General features: G+C 41.1%; 1 protein-coding gene across 2 annotated transcripts in view; it reads right to left on the reverse strand.

The window, feature by feature from the left end:
* ctdp1 (CTD (carboxy-terminal domain, RNA polymerase II, polypeptide A) phosphatase, subunit 1) overlaps nucleotides 1-21,200 on the reverse strand; it is a 59,979-nt gene that overhangs the window by 34,899 nt on the left and 3,880 nt on the right. Inside the window, exons 3-11 of one of the 2 annotated variants that reach the window (XM_088328986.1) lie at nucleotides 21,039-21,132; nucleotides 20,469-20,597; nucleotides 18,386-18,536; nucleotides 17,709-17,799; nucleotides 16,267-16,433; nucleotides 14,400-15,362; nucleotides 8,834-8,975; nucleotides 8,093-8,305; nucleotides 5,836-5,989 (exon numbers count right to left, since the gene is read on the reverse strand). In XM_088328986.1, the coding sequence (XP_088185112.1) occupies nucleotides 5,836-5,989; nucleotides 8,093-8,305; nucleotides 8,834-8,975; nucleotides 14,400-15,362; nucleotides 16,267-16,433; nucleotides 17,709-17,799; nucleotides 18,386-18,536; nucleotides 20,469-20,597; nucleotides 21,039-21,132 (2,104 nt within the window). The remainder of the gene's footprint in view (nucleotides 1-5,835; nucleotides 5,990-8,092; nucleotides 8,306-8,833; nucleotides 8,976-14,399; nucleotides 15,363-16,266; nucleotides 16,434-17,708; nucleotides 17,800-18,385; nucleotides 18,537-20,468; nucleotides 20,598-21,038; nucleotides 21,133-21,200) is intronic. The other variant, XM_088328987.1, reaches the window with a different exon arrangement.

Below are 21,200 nucleotides of genomic sequence, written 5' to 3' on the forward strand. Positions count from 1 at the left end.
AGGGTCTCCTAAACTTGTATTATTGAAAAATATAATAATGTTTTTAAATATTTATAAATGTGAAGTTAATAAAAATAACTTCAAGATATTTCATTATACAAAAGATCGCAAACGCTATGGGGTGCTTGCTTGCACGTTTTTTTGTCGTCTCGCTCACTTTTTATTATTTTGTTGATTGGTTATTATGCGTGGTGTCGTCTCTGTAGCAGCGCTAATTTGTCCGCTGAGCAGAGGGTGGAAAGGTGTTTAGGGGCCGCGGAGGGAGCACAAGTGAGGGAAGGACAAAAGAAGGAAAGGTAATAAACAAATGAGTGAAAGCAGAATATTGACCCCAATTTGGACACATTTTAATAATATTGATGGATCGAAAGCAGAGTGCATTGTCACTGACAAAAGAACCCAGATCATTCCCTTACAGCCTAGGCACTTGGTGCTCCTGAATGGCAATGATCAGTAGAGACTAATGATCTTCTGCGGTACTGATATCTAATACTGTAATTTATCAAATCACCAATATGAGCATTACATTGAATTACATCGAAAACTAATTTCGGTGATCTGGTTTGTTTACTTGCGGATACGAGACCATAAAATAGAAACATCATCGACATCGTAACAACACAAGTTATTTTTAATCTAATTAGATGACAAACAGATTTTTATTTTGGATTGAACTCTGGTCTGTCTCCTTTACCATGCTTTGAGGTGTGGTGTATTTATGATCCAATAGTTTACAAGTACACACATTCATCATAGATTTAGTTTCTTGTTTTTGGTCTAAAAATGCACCAGACCAATGTGTTTGAATCTAATAAAGTACAAAATTTACCTCCGTGCGGGGGAAGGTCCCAATGACCCCCTCTAGACTGTCCACCCACCAAAGTCTCCTAAAGTTCCATGGGGAACACCAGTCAAGTCAAGTCACATTTATTTGTATAGCTCTTAATCTCAAAATGTCTCAAAGGACTGCACAGGTTACAATGACACCATCACCTGAAACCAACATGCATGCAAGGAAAAACTCAAAACCTCAGCACGAGGAAAATAGGAAACCTTGAGAAGAAGCCTCACAAGAGGTAATTCCCCTACTAGGATGACCAAGAAAAGAATACAATAGTACAAATTAGAGGTAAGATTGGGCCTGAAAAAAAAAAAATCAAGACCGACCCGGTCTGAGAATATAAAAGCCTGAACCTGCCGAAACCGACAGATTAACTTGATTTGAGGGCGAGAAACCCCCAAATTTTATATGTAGGGAGGAAAGATGATTTTGGCCGTCTCCGACAACAAAAAGCCCAGCACAAAAGTGCACATCATACACGCTACTCTGACGGCCTCACAAGGGTGCTTTGGGGCGTCTCAGACAACAAACCGCCCGGCGCGGAAGTGAACCCTTCGGCTCCAAAATGCACATCATGCACGCAGCCCTGACTACCTCGAAAAGGTGATTTTTGCCGTCTCCAACCACAGACGGCTGGTCAGAGAAGGCGAAACTCACTCTTACGAAGTCTTCAGCGTTGCGTGCATGCTGTGCAGATCCTCCAACAAGGATAAGAAAAATTGAACACGTGATCTTACCTCTAGTACTAATGAATAATTGCCATGGTAAGAAAAATGGAAAAGAAAGAATGGCGTAAAAGAAGGAACATGTCTTTGTTTGGGCCAGTAAATAAACATCAATGTGCATGTTCTTCCAGCTGTGGCAGCAACAATTTTGAGCCGGCAATTTCTATGTACACGGAGCGACGGTTATTGAACGAATTATCCAGCAGATATCTCAGTGGAAGGACATAATGGAACAACATTAGTGACATCATTTTCACAGCGGGCCGAGGCTTGCCATAGCAACATCTTCGCAGGCCATTAGAGTTATCAGACTTTCATTATGGAATGGAAAAAAAACATCTAAAAACCATACAGCTAAACAAACACAAGCCAAGTCTCGCTGGAGACGATCTTAATATCAGATGCAACAAGGAGACATTTGCAGATTAATAATAAGAGGAAAAAACAATTCAGCAATATTCCAGTAATGTGAATGGGAGTGGTTTCTTTCAGCCTTATTTCTTGGAGGAAAGAGGATAATGACGAAGCAACAGTGCTCATGTTAGATTACATTGCGTGACTTTTGCAAAAGCTTTGTGACAAGTAGAAAAATTACATGTTTTATTAATATATAGTCGCTATATGAATTCCTGAATTGTTCACTGAATAGTTCTATGGTGGTCGGCTCAGATCGAAGAAGATAAATCTTACTTAATTATTTAGCTGACAAGTGCAATGTACGAGGCTACGAACACTACAGGAACACTCAGTCAATGCAGGGGCCATAAATTATTTTATTTGACAAGTACTTTTAATAACTTTTTTTTTAAATTATGCTTTAAGACTTTATTTTTGGCTTTACCTTTATAAACATCTTAATAGTTACCCTTGTATTGTATATCGTATTGTGTATCTAGAAGTTCCCTTTCCCATTCTTGCCATCCATTATCTGCACCGCTTATCCTCAGTAGGGTCGCGGGGGTACTGGAGCCCATCCCAGCCATCTTCGGGCAGTGGGCAGGGGACACCCTGCACTGGTTGCCAGCCAGTCGCAGGGCACACAGGGACAGACAATTCGCTCGCTCAGTCACACCTAGAGACAATTTGGAGCGGCCAATTAACCTGACATGCATGTTTTTGGAATGTGGGAGGAAACCGGGGTACCCGGAAGAAACCCACGCAAGCACGGGGAAAACATGCAAACTCCACGCAGGAGGTTTGATCTCACGACCTCAGAACTGTGCCGCACACGCGCTAACCACTGTGCTGCCCTGATTGACATTCATGTAACATTAAAAAGTACAGAAATAAATAACCTTTCTCAACATTTCAGGTTTCAAACAAAGATAGTTTTTGTCAAGAATGAACAACAATTGAGACACGATTGCAAAGTGGAACAAGATTTACTGGATAATTGATGTTCTTTAAAAAAAGATAAAAATGCATAAGTGAGGTGTGCAATATTATTTAGCCCTTTTACATTCAGAGAAGAAACTCACTCCCAAAGTATAGTGAGGATCACTGAATATTTTGATGTTTAATATCTTCTGCATTATTTATGTAGATTTTCTTTTACATTAACCATTGTGAGTGTCTGTGTATTTGGTGTTCCAGGTTGTTGGCTAGGGAAAAAGAAGGGTAGTGTTTTCTTATTGTACAGAAAATATTTTGGCTAAAAAGTTAAAAATAATATTGATGAATTGATCGATTGAAGGGCGGCACAGTGGGTTAACACACAGCCACACGTTGCAGAGGTTAGGGGTTCAAGTCCAGTAACCGCAACCTCCCCATGTGGAGTTTGCTTGTTATCCCCGTGCCTGCATGGGTTTCTGACGGGCACTCCGGTTTCCTCCCATGTCAGGTTAATTGGCTGGTCCAAATTCTCCCTAGGTGTGAATGAGCAAGTGAGTTGTCTGTCTCTGTGTGCCCTGCAACTGGCTGGCAACGAGTTCAGGGTGTCCCCTGCACACTGCCCTAATATAACTGAGATGGACTCCAGCACCCCCGCGACCCTACTGAGGATAAACGGTGCGGATAATGGATGGATGGATGATCGACTGAAATAAAATCCACCGGTGTGTAATTCAGTGATGAGCGGTGATGTTCGTGTTTGGTGAAGCACAGTCAGATGTACAGATAAATATACCGACCTATTAATAATCATTTCATTGGAAGAGCAAGAAATCAATATACACTATGGAATAGAAAACAATAACTAGTAGATGAAATATATGTGCTTTCCGGACTATAAGGCGCACCTGAAACCCCAAATTGGCCAGAAATTTGAAAGTGCACACTATAAACCCGTCAGCCTTATATCCTGGAAAATTGTGAATACAATTGGAAATGCATAGTTGCAATTAAACTATACTGCATAAGATAACTGTTCTGCATTTGAGAAACACAAAGAGGGGTTTTTGAGTGCTAAATGTTGTGAAATTAATGTTTATTGTGAAACCAGATGCCATACTAATTTATGTTCTATGAAATAAATTATTTTAATTTAAATGTATCTGTTTTTTATTTTAGTCTTAATTCAATGTGCCTTATAGTTCAGTGCAGCTTATACATGATAAATAAATCACAATAATTATTTTTGGGGGGATGTGCCTTATAGTGCAGTGCACTTTATAGCGCGGAAAAAGCGGTGTGTGAAGAAAGGAAAGGCAGAGAGCAGCAGATAACAAACTCAGTCACAGAGTAACTTTAAATATATTATGAACTGCGCTGACTGGCATCCAGTCAGCCCGTGACCAATTACAATGACATCTGAGTCTGCGGGGCACATTTAATTAACACACTCTCATTCTCATATGGAAATTGCAATCTGACATTCGTGATGAAATGACATGTTTTTGTGATATTGGGACCACAGAAACTTTCAAGAAAATTGATCTATTCTATGTGATCTTCTTTTGGGCCAGGGTTCGGCAGCCCAAAATGTTGAAAGAGCCATAGTGAACCAAAGAAAATATGCCTGGAGCAGCAATAAATTATGCACCAGATGACTACTCTGGGGCAGCACGGCAGGGCAGTGGTAAGCGCGTGTGCGGCACAGTTCTGTGGTCATGAGATCGAACCTACCTGAGAGAAGTTTGCATGTTCTCCCCATGCTTGCGTGGGTTTCCTCCGGCACTACGGTTTACTCCCACATTTCAAAAACCTGCATGTCAGGTTAATTGGTCGGTCCAAATTGTCCCTAAAAGCGAGTGAGTTTTCTGTCTCTGTGTGCCCTGCGACTGGCTGGCAACCAGTTTAGGGTGTCCCCTGCCCACTGTCCGAAGAAAGCTGGGGTGGGCTCCAGCACCCCCGCGACCCTACTGAGGATAAGCGGTGCAGATAACGGATGGATAGATGACTACTCTGTTGTAGGATACTGCCACAAGTTTAACTCATTTACAATATTCATGAATTACAGTAGGTTTCATTGCTTTGATAAAATTAAAGAAATTCATTTATGACATTTTTGTTTTGAGGGTTTGTAAAACACCAAAATGGAACATGCATAATGTACCCCTGATCTGGGCAACAAAAGGAGTGCAATAAAACGCAGCATGCATTTATCAAAAAAAAAATTTGGCCTTTTGAAAAGGTGAAGTTGATAAAATAAGATAAATACAGTTTAAGTTTGATTTCTATGCAGTTATTTTTCGCTTTTTATCTTAGGGGTCCATAGCCTATCACAAAGCTGCAAGTTTTTTAAAAACAGACACCTGCCTGGCTTATGGCGTTATTCCTTTAAAAGATGTAGCTCTTCTAACACAGGGGACAGCGGAGAAAATGGAAAGAAAGCTTAGGAAAGATGCAGCTTAAGTTCACAAGGAACGAGTTCAAGTCTGAGAGCCACAACACATAATACGACTTTACTGACTTTGAGACGACAACTAGTATCCAGTTTTTTCAGACCCAATAGCAGGGAGAGAGCAGCAGTCAAACCTGTCAGTTCCCACCTTGGAGCTCATACCAGCTGATCTTCCCTCTCGCCTCATAGTTACACCCATACTTGAAATAAAATACAGTATTTATTCTGAAGACTTTACCACATTGGACAATCTTAAAAGTGTTTGTGTCATGTTTGTCCTTACACAGAAACCATATTGAAATAAAACTCTCTTTCCCATATTTTTCAATTTTTAAAAATTTAGGGAAAAGCGCTAGGGAGCCACTCTTGTTGCTCCTAAGCTGCGGGTTGCTGACCACTGTTTTAGGCTTGTAATGTATTTCCCCCAAATTCTGAAGAAGCAGTCGGGCATTTAGAAAACAAGTACAGTGTGCAATGTATGCTTTTACCTCTTTATCCATGCTCTCCAGGTCCTCCTTGCAAAGCGTGTAGAGCGGCAGGGTTTCCGACATGCTTTGCTGACGTTTCCGCCGCGACAGCCCGAGCAGCTCCTCATTTTGGCTGGGTCCAGCTACTGCATCTTGCTGAATATTTGGCGCTCCACTAAACAGAAAAGAAAAAGCAAAATAATCATGGAATGAAGGCCTTTCTTTTTTGTTGAGGTCACACTTCAGAGACGGAAAACCAGAGCAAAACAGAGATTATGCAACATGGAAATCCTTTGCAGAAAGAGTATGTCCCCACTAAATTAAATTTTCTTTGATGATTAAAATAACTCAAAGTTGATGCAAATCTGCTGTGTCGAATCCTTGAATGACTTAATCCCATTTTCTTCATCGTAGACAATTACTTCAGCTCATTTGATGCGGAAAATTCAAATTGAAAATAGAAGATTGAGGTCCATCAACGTCATAGGCACTCACACAGAAATTCCTACTTCTGAATGCTACAAAAGATTTTCCTTGAAAACCGCATTCAATTTTTACATGGATGCAGGGTTCGTTCACCAATTTCATGACCAAATTAAAAGATTTTCTAAGGACCTTCAAAGCCAATTTTCCAATATCTCCTAGACCAGGGGTCGGGAACCTTTTTGACTCAAAGAGCCATAAAAGCAAAAAATATTAATTTTATTTTGGGAAAGAGCCACACCATATATTATGAGACAAATTTACTAAATTGCTAAACCCGCGCCCCAGACAAAAGCTTAACAAGCTTATTTTTGATGATTTGATAAAAATTATGAAAAGAGAATAATGCCAGAGCCCCTGTCCCAAATTCAACAAACAGACCACTTTAAACTTGTCTCTTTCTTGCAATTACTCAAGATCGGTTAAACTCCTTTTGACCTTTTTTTTCATACATATTGGTTTCAAAACCAGTTGCAAGCATTTATTTTGTAAAAAAGTCACAACATTCTGAGAATAGGGAGCCTTATGTACTTACCTTTGGCGAGAGATGGGAGGGAATGCTTGTACTTTTTGCATAGCTCCACCCATCCCTCCCACTCACCCAATCAAATGACTAAGTTCTCTTCCGGTGTTTTGGCGTATTTACAGTTCTGTGGATTCATCATAAAGTATCTGAACACTGAACACAGATTATATAGTGAACTTTTAAATAAAGGATTCTTTAGCGTTGTACAGCCAAAACGAGTTTTTTTCCCCCTTTTTTTGTGTGACACCTTGACTGTAAATTGTAGTGAAAAACGTGCCCTATATATACTGCGAAGTGTTGCCTTTGAATTTAGCTTTGGTTTGGCTTTACGTGTACCTGGATAGGATAGACAACTCCGGTTTTGAACAAGATGGAGAAATTTTGCATGCAATCAAATTGGTCTCTGAGCCACAGATACTCATAGAAAGAGCCATATATGGCTCGCGAGCCATAGGTTCCCGACCCCTGTCCTAGACCATTAAAAGAAAAATCTGGTGAGAATCATGTATTTTGCACAGTCACAAATAAATCTGTTATATAGATATGCTTTTTGATCTTGCATGTGCATCAAGACATAATCTTTAGATCTGGAATAAATTGTAAAAACATTTGGTTTTTTGGTCTAAGGTAAAAACGACGTAAAATATAGCTTAAATTTTCTGTTGCAGGAGGTTCTTATTATAATTTTCATTAGGAAACACTATCTTAATTTTATGCGTCGCCCATAATAAATGTTCACAATCGATACGTAATCCTTGCACTAATACACATTTAATAGTGCTCTGTTTAGGTGGAGCATGTTCTGTCGCTGCAGTTAATCACGGGGGAAGAAGAAAAGCAATGGCAACGTGAAGCCACCATAGAATAGTGTTGGCGTCATTTTGAGACAGACTTGTTGAGAAACATGGCAACAATTGCAAGCATTTACAAGCACTTCACCCAAAATTCAAGCACTCTTTGAAAACACAACTTTAAAATTCAAGCATTTTCAAGGATTTGAAGGAACCCTTTGAACCCAGTGTATAAGAGCACAGTAGCACGTATGAGTGTACAGTAGTGTTTGTGCATGGGTAATGGTATGACTGGGTCTGTACGAGAGTTTAGTTGTGCAGGTGTGAGAGTATGATGTTAAATGTGAGAGCAAGCGCGATTTATTCTCAAACGGCTTCTCATCAATTTTTGACCATGCAAATTAAATGGAGAGATTAAATCTACGACTCATATCTACAATTTTGTTAGTACACAAGAGCATATCATGAAACTACCTACCTGAGACTTGACGGCTCATGCTGATCAGCCTGCGGGTAAGACGCTGCCGGGGCTGCCTGAGGGCCCTTGCGGATCAGCTTCCCGGTGACAGGGTCGTATGTACGAACCTCAGGGGCCGCTGGCGAGGAGCGGTGCTGGATCGGAGTCGGGTTTTGGACAAGAGGCTTATGCCGCAAGGCCTGCTTGTCAATGAAAGCCGCCGGCGTGTTGCTCCTAGTACCAGAAGATGTAAATGGAAATCACAATAACCAACCAAATCAGCTTCAAAGTATTTCAAATGATTTGAATCTTATCAACAGTGAACATCAAATATGTCATGTGTTATTGGTGAAGTGAGTCATTTGAGGTGTCCTTTAAAAGTTGGAAGTAGAATGTTGTATCTATTAAGTATGTGTTAACAATGCCCAACTGAGATCAAAGAGCCCTTGTTTTTTCCCCACTGCGCCTTTCTGCATTTGTTAATTTTAGCAAAGCTGAGGCAGAACACATTAGATAGCAGGAAGGGGGTGGGGTGGAGAGTGAGTTCATGCTCGACACCGCATTTCTTTTCTTTTTTGTTAGTGTAGCATGAAAACGGGGAAAGTAAGAAGAGGCTTATTTCAAGTCCAGTCCAAAATTTTAAGTATAGTCCACTTTATACTGACGTAGAGTCCAGAACTTTGGACTCAAATTGATTTTAGTAAGGCCAAATATTGCCTGATTACCTCAAAATTAATATCAGCTTCTGTTGCAGTGACATACCATGGCTGCTTGGAGTAATCCTCCTTTAGCGGGAATAGCTGTTCCTCCACCCTCTCCCATCGTTCCAGACAACTCCACAGCCAGTCCGGGTTAACCACGTGAAGATGCTTGAAACCCAGCGCCTGGCGGACCTTATCTGTGCCTGGTGGACCAAAAGAGTTAGGGTGACATCAATGTTTTGGTCAGTACCTGTTAGCAAATCCCTGTCTGATCCCGGATCAATGGTGGGGAGAGAAACAAATTTTGCTTAATCGATACTCGTGCAAAGCCATGGACGGTCTTCTAGACCGCTGGTTCTCAACTGGTCTGACTTCAGGACCCGCGATTCAACCTTAGTGACAAGCTGTGATAAGAAAAGAGAAAAATATCCACTTCTCAAATGTATCCAATGAAAGGATTGTGCAGCTTAAAGCAGAGATAGAACATATTTATCGTTCTGTAAGAACAAAATGACTAGCAAAACCAATACAACCTTAAGTACCGTATATACGATATAAGCCTACATCACATATGAGACCCACTAGAACTGCTTAAAACAGTCAAATGGTAAAATGAATTCAAAATATCAATAAAGCGTGTACCTTAACATAGATGATTGTGATAGTTGGTGTAAGTGTGGCCTGTGCAGTCCTTTGAGATATTTTGTGATTAAGGGCAATACAAAATAATGTGACTTTACTATTGATTTATGTAGTTAATGAAGATTAATATACAACTAAACAGCTAAGAATACAACATTTTTTAAACCATTTACTTTACATTCTGGCAACACTTAAAAGGCAGAAACTCATACACCATTTTCGTATTTCGCAATCATTTCCCTCTTCTACTCAATTGTTGTTGTCGCTGTTTACCATGTTTCCCTCCTCTTTATCACTAACTCTCTTGGGATCCATTATTATGGGCAAAAAAGGAAATAAAAACAAAAAATTCATGGGGTCCCTCTCAAACGTGCCGATTCACTGACCAGGTAAAAGAGATCCAGCAGGACATTATCAACATCTATTGTTAAAGGACTAAAATTGACCCTCCGTTTTTTGCTTCTTCTGTGCATTATTTTGACAAGGCAGAGGCCCGCGACCCACTGAAAACGGGTTTGCTACTTTTTGGTCCTGAACCAATGGTTGAGAAACGCTGTTCTAGATTCAGCTAACCAATCCATAGGAAGAGTTGACTTTCTGCATTAATTATCCTTATTGGTTATATCTGTGCATTTCTTACAACCTCTGATGGTTACTGAGAGGGACATTGTGTATTATAGCGCCTCTTAGTGGTAAAACCTCTATTCATTAAAGAAAAGCAATATTGATTTGAATATTAGGCAAAAATACATGACTTTAAATGTTAATGTGCACATTTTTAAACACCTGTAGTTCCATAAATTTGCATTTATTTTACAGAACATGAGCATTACCCTTGTGTAAGCCCAGAAAGCTTTAAAAAGGTTGGGGGGAGGGGAAGAAAAAAAATGGTGTGGTTCAGTCACTTTAAGGCTCCATAGTTTGTATTCTTTCTTGTGCTTTTCACCACTTGTTTGTAATTGCACTACATCATAGCTATCAAAACTATCAAGAGGCAAATTGGCTAGAGATCACAGATTTGAAGCAAAATCATGATTCCTAAGTGCATCCCCATGTCCTCATTTTTCTTCTGGTGCTGCAGTAGAATGCAAGTGATTGCAGGAGTGTTTCTTGTCACTTCACGACCGGCTCCCAAGGCAACAGCCCAATTTCCCGTCCTGGTGTTCGCTTGTTACGAGAGGCTAAATTGAATTGGTGGCCCATACAGGCATGGGTATCAATTCGAAGGCATAATCAATCCATAGGTTTGCTAGCCGGCCTAAATGCTTTGGTAATGTATGCCGAGTACTTGCCACATCATTTGCATTTGGCATTTGACCCCCAATAAATAAATAAAATCTCGATTTGGGCTTTCATTTTAGAAAAACAACAATGAAACACAAACTGTTAGCTCAGATTTTAAATCAGGGTTCGTACACCTTTTTCATAGCCAAATTCAAACACTATCTAATGACTTTCAGAGTCTATTTTCCAGATTCCACAGTAGTACTAAAAGAAAGAAATAAATCCAGTGTAAATCATGTATTTTGCCGAGCCACAAATTTGCCCTTTTGTCATCATCGGGCGGAGAGGGATGACGTTTCGTGCATGTCTGTAGGAACACAATCGCCATGGTGACTAAAATTGTGTGATCACGTCACCGGAAACATTGGGGGCCGTAAAGTTTTTTCATCGTTAATGTGTAATTTCATTGTTCTTGCGAGCAAAATGCCCATGTGTTTGTGGAAAGCATGATTTAGATACTGGAGGTACCACAAATGCCAAAAAGCAAAGTGAAACGCATACTTTCACAAAAAGCCATTTTTTGGGATGTTTTCAAAATAAGTGTTTTCAAGAAAAGGTTCAACTGTTTTACTAAACAACAGTAAACACAAGAATCAAGCTTTGTTTATTATGTGTCTAATGCCTATACATCTACAAAACAAAACTCTCTGAAGGCCTTCAAAAATGAGCGAAAAAGGCTAAAATCTTATGGCACCCACTCTTTCCAATTGAGAAAAACGTCTGGCATTTAATGAGTTAATGATCAGCCTGAGTTAATAAAATTTGAAATTGTCATTTTTTTTTAAAGACAGTGACTCTATTAAAATAATATGATTTATTGCCCAGCTCTAGCTCTCGTTGGAACCGAGCCAATCCTTGTTTTTTTTTTAATCTAAAACCATTTTTTTTAATAGCTCAGATGTTCCGAGTTTGCTTGACATTTAAACAAGCCTTGGATGGCCCTTCTTAGATGGCGGCCTCATTAGGGAAAGAAAAACTTGCAGCACTTTAGGGTAGCAGCAGCACACTGCTAATGTCTAAATGGAGTGGATGCAAAGATGAAAATATGTAGGGACTCTTGAAAGCTCTCAGATAAAGACACTTTCTTGTGTCGCATGGCAACGACCTTGCAAGCAACTTCGTAAAGCCTGCCACTCAGAATGAAAAACCCCAGGATACGACATTAATGCATTCTGAAATAGCGATCGCGGAGCGAAATTGTAGTATAGTGGGGATAAAAAACTAGGGTGATTAGCTAATGCCTTAAAAAACCCAGGAAAACCAGACAAATACATTAAATGACCTAAAAGATCCCTCACTGTATTGCAGTTTACTTTTTGCTGTTTCAATAGTTTGCCGATTTTGAATTGAATTGTCTTTACTGTCATTGATATCAAAGAATCACATTCTGTTCTGCAGCAGACAGCAAACAGAAAATGCAATCAAGGGAGCAGTTTGTGTGTGTGTGTGTGTCATGGGTGGGCGTGACTGCGTGCGACTATAATAGGCTGGTTTTTAGCTGTAATTCAAACAGAGCGCACAAATCAATGTGTCCACCCAAAACTAACTGCAAAGCAACAACTAGTATTTCAGCATCTTGTTACATAGTAGAAAGTCTGAAGAGTGCGAAAAATGGTAAACAGGTGCTCTATGGATTGTTATAGGGTCCAGGAAGGGATCAAGGCAGCGTCGAGCTGAAGGCAATAGCAGTGCCGCAGGTCCAGCCTACTACAGCTGGGCTACGTGACAACTCTCACAAACCACCCCTGCCAAGCCTGTATCTCACCAACGCCAGATCCATTCCCCAAGAAACGGATGACCTGGAGCTACAACTCGTGGGAAACTGCTACATTTGGGACAGTTGTTTTGATCAGAGGATAAAAAAAATGAAACTTATTTTCAACAGTTCACATGCAAGAATTGTCATGTCCTTACAAAATGTCAACACCTCATTACTCTTACTACTCATCAATTGTTACCTCTATAAAAGGTAGCGAGGGTAGCGATTCGTGTGCCCTCTTCATATGTCTTGATCAACAAGGTTTTATTTATTAACAATGGGTCACAAAAACGGGCAGCACGGCGGCGCAGTGGTTAGCGTGTGTACGGCACAGTTCTAAGGTCATGGGTTCAAATCCAGCTACCAACCTTCCTGTGCGGAGTTTGCATGTTCTCCCCGTGCTTGCGTGGGTTTCCTCCGGGCACTCCGGTTTCCTCCCACATTCCAAAGACGTGCATTTCAGGTGGATTGGCCGGTTAAAATTGTCCCTAGGTGTAAATGAGCGAGCGAATTGTCTGTCCCTGTGTGCCCTGCGACCGGCTGGCAACCAGTTCAGGGTGTCCCCTGCCCACTCCCCGAAGATGGCTGGGATGGGCTCCAGTACCCCCGCGACCCTACTGAGGATAAGCGGTACGGATAATGGGTGGATGGGTCACAAAAAGATGTAACCCGTCATACACGCCAACACCGCAAACTTTACATGTTAGCTGTGTTTTCGCAAGCAGAAAAAATGTTGTATAGTGGGAAAACTATCAAGTCAAGTTTATTTGTGACGCCCTTAATCACAAGGATTCTCAAAGGGCTGCACAGACCACACATTATTACAAACTATAGACTATTATGACACTGTACCCCGATCTAAAACCTACATGAGGACTAGGAAAAACTCAAAAACTTTAACATGGGGAAAATGAAGAAACCTTGAGAAGGGACCGCATATGAGGTAATCTGTAAATAGGTGCTAAAAAAACATCTCATTTCACACTGTGAAAACACCGCAAGGTGGAAATGTCGCATCCAGGGGGGCCTACCATAAATTTTCAGGTATTTGATGGTGTGGAATTGCGTATAGCCTAAAGATAGCACAAAAGCAAACATATCCAGGGTTCGTACACATTTACAATGGCCAAATTCAAACACTTTTAAAGGGCTTTCAGAGACAATTTTTACGTTTTTCCAGTACCTTTAAAAAAGGGAAATGTGGTGCGAATCAATATATTTGCGATTTACAGGTGTGATGTTTAATACTGATTGTGCATTTAACAAGACATACGATTTTCCAATCTTGAATAATTCACAGAATTTAATTGTGGATTTGAACAATATGTGTGGAAATATCTTTGAGAAACCTCAACCTATATAGGTGTTGGTTAAAAATGACGGTAATGTGTAGCTTACATATGCATTTGCAGGAAGGTAGTCCCAATAAAAATCACCACAAGGAAACTACCTTCATTTTTTGCACAGCCCATACTAAATGTCCATAATTGATGCATATCCTTGCACTAATACACATTTCATCATGCCCTGTTAAGGTGTAGCTTGCACCTGTCCTCTTGGGCGCGACCGGTAGGGGACGATAACTCCGCATGGGACAATGCCATACAAACTAATGCCAGCTGCCGTGAAGCACAAGGGGAGAACAACTGCAATGACAAAGCGAAGCCCCCAGACAGCAGGGTCTTAATCATTTTTTATCAGACTTGCTGAGGAACATGTTAACAAGTTCAAGAATATGCAAGCGCTTCACCCAAAATTCAAGCACTTTTCTGACCTTGAAAACACAATATTTAAAAGCAAGCTTTTTCAAGGATTTTGAGCACCTGTATGAACCCTGAAATAACCTCCCCTGCCAGTATGAATATTTTTGGTAAGTTTAGCATAATATTCAGTCATCCCTTCTAAAACCAAAAGTTGTCCATAATAAAATAATTTTACATACCAGATTTGGCTGCAATGAGGTGTGTCGTCCCATCTGGTTCTTGAGAGTTCAAAACCAAGTTTTTGCTAATCTTTGCCCCCAGAGCCTTGGCATGGTAGTACTCACGAGTCCTCTCGATGGGGTAGTTGGTCGGGTACAAGCCGCTAAACACTATGGTGGTGCCATCTAAGGTCTTACTCTTAAGCTCAGGAACGATTTTGCGAATGTCCGGTGTGTCCGGCACATCGGTCTTCAGGAAAGCCTCGTAGCGGGCGTAATATTCGCCGTGAATACGTTCCAAAACCTCCTCCAGGTAAATGAGGTGATCGTCCTTGTCGTTATCCATTTCCTCCTCTTCCTCATATTCCATGCTCTGGTCCAGGAGCTCCTCTCCCACCGTCACCCCGGACTGCTCGCTGTTCTGCGACTCGGTTTCGGGTTCCCTCCTCTCACGGCAGCCGTTCCCCAGTTCGGGGAGGAGAATGTCAGAAGGTTCTGTTGACTCTGAACTTTGCGTGGTACCAGTCCCATCGCCGTTGTCTTGTGACTGCACTCCTTGCTCGGATTTTGTTGTCTCGCTGTCACAGTCTGCTGGTGGTGGTTTTTCTTTGACTGTCTCACTCTCGCTGTCGCTGGAAAGGTCAAAGTCCAAATTATTGGATTCGTTGTTTGAGGTTAAAGAGTTGCCAGTGTCCTGTGCATCACCCGTTTTGCTAATACTTTCCTCTTTTTCATTTCCCTGGCTATCAACCCCCTGAGTTCTTTCCGTGGGCTCCTCATCAGTCTCTGATTGCTTATCTTTGGATGCCCCATCAGGCACAGACGGGGCAGGATGTGTCCTTTCATTTGTCAGGTTGCCTTGAGAACAGCGGGATGCAGAGGGCCCATCTTTTGCAGTCTTTTTCCTGAGGCCATTATTTTGCTCGTCTGCGCAGATGCCCTCGCAGGTCTCTGTGGGCTCGGCAAGACGACCGGGCGGGTTTCCTGCAAGAGAACAGGGCAATTAAATCAATTTATCATAAATATAGAGACTTATTTAGCCCTTTCTCCTTCCACAAAAGAAGGTATGCCCCCCTCGCAGATACAAGGTGCAAATGCTCTGTTCTTTACTGTTCTGTTACATTCCCCCAAAAAGACCTTTTAGTAACGTTTGCACAAGGGGGATATTTCATGCAAGGAGGGTGAACCTTTGAATCGTTCATATTCAGTTCTTTGGCTGCTGCTTGGTTTCCAAGTTCTTTCGCGTAGCATAAATATCATCACACCGTTGCGGACGAAAACACGGAAAGCTCTCAGCAGAGGAAAAGTGAGGTTTTGCATTTAACTAATATTTGGGGGGACAACTCTGTTCAGCCTCCAGTAGCACAATAAATCAATGTGCTAGATACGCTAAGGCATTGCATCCATACTGGGTTTCTCATACTTCCGCAAACAATGAATTGAGTGTGACGTCAGGTGTCCTCTTCCGCACAAGCGGGAGATGGTGGCGTTGGATATGGAGATGCATAGAGAGATCGCACAGAAACATCGGATTTGACCCCAAAAATTGGAATTGAGCATCAAGCTCTGTAGTTCTAACAGCAGGCTCATCATGACGGCAGAGACTTTAATGTTCGCCCTATGGCCGTGAAAATGCGGTAATTGGTTTTTAAGCTGACCAGTCAAATGGACTCACAGGTCAGACAAAAAAATGCACTTTGAGACCTGATTTAAAACTCACTTGTCTGTTATCTCAAAAGAGTTTCTTCAAGACTGACGACAGTGCACAGCGCAAGTAACTAGAAACGTCCTTGAGCAACACATTCAATTAGAGGCACAGTGCTTCACAAGGACACATATTTTCTGAGATCCATAAAAAATAAAATAAAAAAAAAACGCACTTCTGTACCTTTCTTTGCCATGAGAGCTTCTTGTGAGCCTGGCGGCGCGCTTATATCCCCGATGCCCTCAAAGTAAACATACTTCTTCACAGTGATAAGGTTGGGCGCAAATTTCCACACATCTTCACGGTCGTCGATGATGCACACCATTGAGTCCCCACAGGGGAAAAGATACCTGGTAGACAAAGAGAAGGAAAACAAGATGGCTGACATGCCATTATGTATCTATTTATCTCAATCGATTGCTATCTAAGTAGCCGTTTGTCTTTCATGTAGAGAGCCAGCCTTCTATCATATATATATATATATATAAATATACATATAAATATATATATACACAGCTGTTCATCCATCCGGATAGCCGACTGTCCATCTAGATATCCGTTCATTTGACCATCTATCCAGGGGGGGAGGGTGTCACTCTCGGGCCGTGCGACGGAGCAAGTTCGGCGGACAGGGCGCGACGCGAGAAAAGGCGGCGGGCGTGATCGGGCTACCCCCGCAATTGGGGGTAGCCCGCTCGTCCGACGACCCCAGTAGTGCGGCGCGACGGCAGGTGGCGGACGTGAGCGGGACCCCCGTAACTGTGTCGGTGTCGTGCGTATCGCGCCCGAAAGTACCCGCGCCGCGGGTTAGGGGCTCACTCGCAGGAGCGACCGAACGGCACCCGCGGTGCGGCGCAAGTATAAACCCTGTCATGAATTTGTCTCAGATCGTCCCGGGCGGACGTAAAATCGCCCAGCTGTACGACTCTTAGCGGTGGATCACCAGGCTCGTGCGTCGATGAAGAACGCAGCTAGCTGCGAGAACTAATGTGATTTGCAGCTGCGATTGGCTGGCAACCAGTTCAGGGTGTCCCCTGCCCACTGCCCGGAGATGGCTGGGATGGCCTCCAGCCCCCCCGCGACCCTAATAAGGATAAGCGGTGCAGATAATGAGATTAATTTTTTTTGGAAGGGGCGTCGCTACTTCGCAGATTTTCATTTTTAGCGGGTGGTTTTGGTCCCCATTAACCGGGTCTAAAAAAAAAAATAATTAAAAAAAAAAAAAAAAAGTTTTTTTTTTCTCCTTTTTTGAAGGGTAGTCGCTACTTCGCAGATTTTTACTTTTTTGCCGGTGGTTTTGTTCCCCATTAACCGGGTCTAAAAAATAGTATTGATTAAAAACTAATAATAATAATAATAATAATAATAATACATTTTTTTTAAAAGGTGCGCCGCTACTTCGCGGATTTTCACTTATCGCGGGTGGTTTTGGTCCCCATTAAACGTGAAAACCGAGGTCCCACTGTATATAGCTCTCTGCCCAGCCATTTGTCTAGATAGCTGTCCCTCAGCCCAATTAAAATATAAATATATAAATACAGATATACTTACACATATGAAGTTAAGAATATATAAAATATATAATAACATTATAGTTTTGTCAGTATGCAAAACCTAATTCTCACCTAAGATTCCCCGTCTTGGAGAATGGGTCGATGCATTCATCCCTAGACAGGATGCGATGAGAAAAGAGCTTTGTTTCGGGGTCCAGGAAACCTGAAATGCAAAATCCCAGAAAAGTGAGCATATTTTATATGCCACTTTATATATTCAAACATATAATTCAAATGTAATCATAACATTTCTAGCTCTCTTGACAGGAAAGATGCAGGAACTGGCCTTTTGACTTTTCTAGGTTGTAAATTTCAATTCCAAATACATTGAACATTCATCACACGGCCGTAAAAAAAAAAGCCTCGCTGCAGTTATATACTGAAGAGGGTGAGAGATGAGTGACACCTAAATAAAAGAAAGCCCATATCAAGCTAGCTCGATGTAATCCACCAGTGAATCAAAATTCTGCTCAGGGGACCAATGGCAGTTTTTTCATAAACTGGCTTTCATATATTTCTATGAGAGTTTTATTGCAGCCTGCCAAAGGAAGATATAAAAACACATGCCTGGGGGTTAAGGCATTCTCTGATCATGGCAGGGTCAGAGCCCTGTTAGCTTATGGATCACACCATGAATAGAATATACATGTACATGACACCACCTGGTGGATCCAAACCAGAAGTACAAATGGCATCAGTGTTTTTGTGTGCAGTAAATGTCTCATAAGAGAATTTGGAGCACATATTACCAGCAATCGTGTGTGCATAAAGGCGGCTCCCGAACGTGAAGACGTGCAATTCATACAATTTGGCAATTTTCTCCAGGAATTCTTTGCAATGTGGCCTTAAACGTGTGTGGAGCATTGGCTCGCCTCGCCCAAGCTGGAAGTGGAAAATACCCTAGAAAGAAGGAAGGAAAACATTTTTTTTTTCACATTTTATATTTTTATGCAATGTTCAACCACATTGTTTTGTCGATAAACATTGCATGTCAGGAAGTATAAAAATAAAGAGAAAAAAATGTTTTAAAGCTTAAAAGGTGGGGTGTGTCGTTTGAGATGTCCTTAAAAAGTTGAATATTTTCTCTATCGCGTATGTGTTAACAATGCCCAACGGAGTGTAAAGAGCCTTTTTATGGTTTTCCCACTGCCCCTATCTGTTTTTATGCTACTTTAAGCGCCGCCGTTTCAGGACAAGAAACACATTAGGAAGCAGCAAAAAAAAGGGGGGGTTTGCGGATTGACTTTATAATTAATAATAATAATTTCCTTTGTATTGTCATTCTTTGTAAGAACGAAATGTCGATACACCTGACCCGTTGTAGGCGCCGCCATTTTACCAATGTTATAAGTCTTAGGTATGACTCGGCCGAGGCGCGAACCAGCAGCCTCCCAGTCTCAAAACGGGCGCCCTACCATCTAGGCTACTGAGCTGGTTTATGCGCGTAAACACAGTTTTTGTGAGTGTAGCGCAAAAATAGTAAAAGGAAAAGCCTGTTTCCAATACAGGCCAAACGCCAAAAAAGATGAAAAGGGAAGAGTTTATTTGAGTGCCTCTAAGATATGCATGTTCTTGAGGCGTGAGCTTCAGTCATAACTTCAAACCAGGAGATGGCAGCAGAGAGTAGCAAAGTTTCACATTTCATACAGCAAGTCAGCATAAGCAGCATAAATAGACATAATTACGCTTTTCTTATCATTTATGATCATCGTGGCTCAGTAGGGAATACACGTTATGATAACGTTGCTTTGATAACAAATTTTACTACATGTTTAACCTGTTTTACAATATTTGATGTCTTGTTTTTTTTCTAGAATTCATGTATTTATTGTGATTTTTAAAATCAACATTTCTCCCCGCATCAGATTTTGGTGACGTCATATCCGGCACGTAAGTATTTTCATAGTAATATTGTATGTCTGTAGTATTTCAGTAGTAGTATTTTGGGAATATTACAGTAGCCGTATTTAATAGTATTTGTATAGTAATATTTCTGTAGTACTACTTTAGTATTATAGTATTATGGTAGTGGTATTTTTGGTTGTATTTCTGTAGAAGTATTTTTGAAGTATCGCCATAGTCGTCTTGTTTTAGGATTTCAATAGTATTTTTCTTGTATTTATTTATATTTTTGTATTCTTACTGTTGTTTTATTTTTGTAGTGTTTAGGTTGTAGTATTTCTGTGGTAGTATTTTTGTATTATTTTGGTAGTGTTTTTAATGTTCAGATTGAAAGCAACATTATATATTGAGTCCCTGATTCTTTTCCTTGCTTTTTTTTTAAGGAAAGAAAATTACATCGCAGTTGTCATTCATATCGGATCGCAATACTCTTAGGATCGAAATTATTGGCACCTTAGTATTGTGATACAATCTAAATGTAAATGTTCTGCATTTATATAGCGCTTTTCAAGTTAATGAAGACCTCCCAATGCGCTTTACAATGTGCTTCCCACTTTCCCTTTTACACACTACCTAACCGATAGCAGCGTCAGCCATGCGCATCGGGGGCATTAGGGATTCAGTATCTTGCCCAAGGACACTTCGACATATAACTCGGAGGAGCCGGGAATCGAACCTGCGACCCCTTGATCCCAGTACCCTGCTGCTACCTACTGCTATGGATGTTAAAGTTACACGGCTGGAAAAAAGCAAAGATACTGAACGATTGCATGCTTTTTTGCAAATATATAATATTTCCTGGAGCACACTAAAGTAAGTCTCACGGCACCCTAGTTTGCCGTGGCATACTGGTTTAAAACCACTGAATTCTAGCACCAAAAACATGTCTAAATATACAGAGGAAACACAAGTCAAGAAGTGTTAACAGACCTTATTAGACATTTGCTGGCAGTGTTGATCAGTAGTGTGAATAAGTGTCTGGTCCAAATCAACCATCAGGACCAATTTTTTATTCCGGTGGAGCCGCTGCTGATCCTCTCGTCCTAACTGCTCCGCTTGCTTTTTGGACCGAAAAACATATTTTAAGATGTTGGTAGGTATAAAGACACATTAACATAGGAGATTTTTATTGTTTAGAGTAGAGGTCTCCAATGTGGTGCTCGCGGGCACCAGGGTGCCCCTAAGAACAGTTGAGGTGGCTGCGGACCTTTTCTCAAAATAAATCACTAGAGCTGGGTCATTGTGATTTTCCAGTAAAATATATTTTTATAGAGGTTGACTGAGTTTATTTAACCCTACTACCAACAATTACCCTGGTAATAACATAGTAGTAACATGATAAGTCGCTAATTTAGAAATTCCTATCAAATTATGTGCCCTTTGTGTTAATATGAAGTAAAAAGTAGCTCTCAGTTTGAAAAAGGTTGGAGAGCCCTGGTTTAGGGAACATAGGTGTACTTTAAAAAGAATAACAAGCAGCATTTCCATCACACTACTCACCTCTGAGCTGACCATCAACTCAGGTACACTGTGCACCATGGAGACAGTTGCAGTGGAGATCGGAGTTTGCCGGTTTCCGTTTGTGTTCTGCAGTCTGAGAGGGGCCGAGAGAGAAAAAGAGTGGGTGTTATTTTGCAAACTTGAACACGCGGCGACTCAAAA

The sequence above is a fragment of the Urocampus carinirostris genome, chromosome 2 (genome assembly GCF_059441175.1).
Source record: "Urocampus carinirostris isolate Australia breed hairy pipefish chromosome 2, RoL_Ucar_1.0, whole genome shotgun sequence".
In the NCBI taxonomy this organism is placed as follows: domain Eukaryota; kingdom Metazoa; phylum Chordata; class Actinopteri; order Syngnathiformes; family Syngnathidae; genus Urocampus; species Urocampus carinirostris.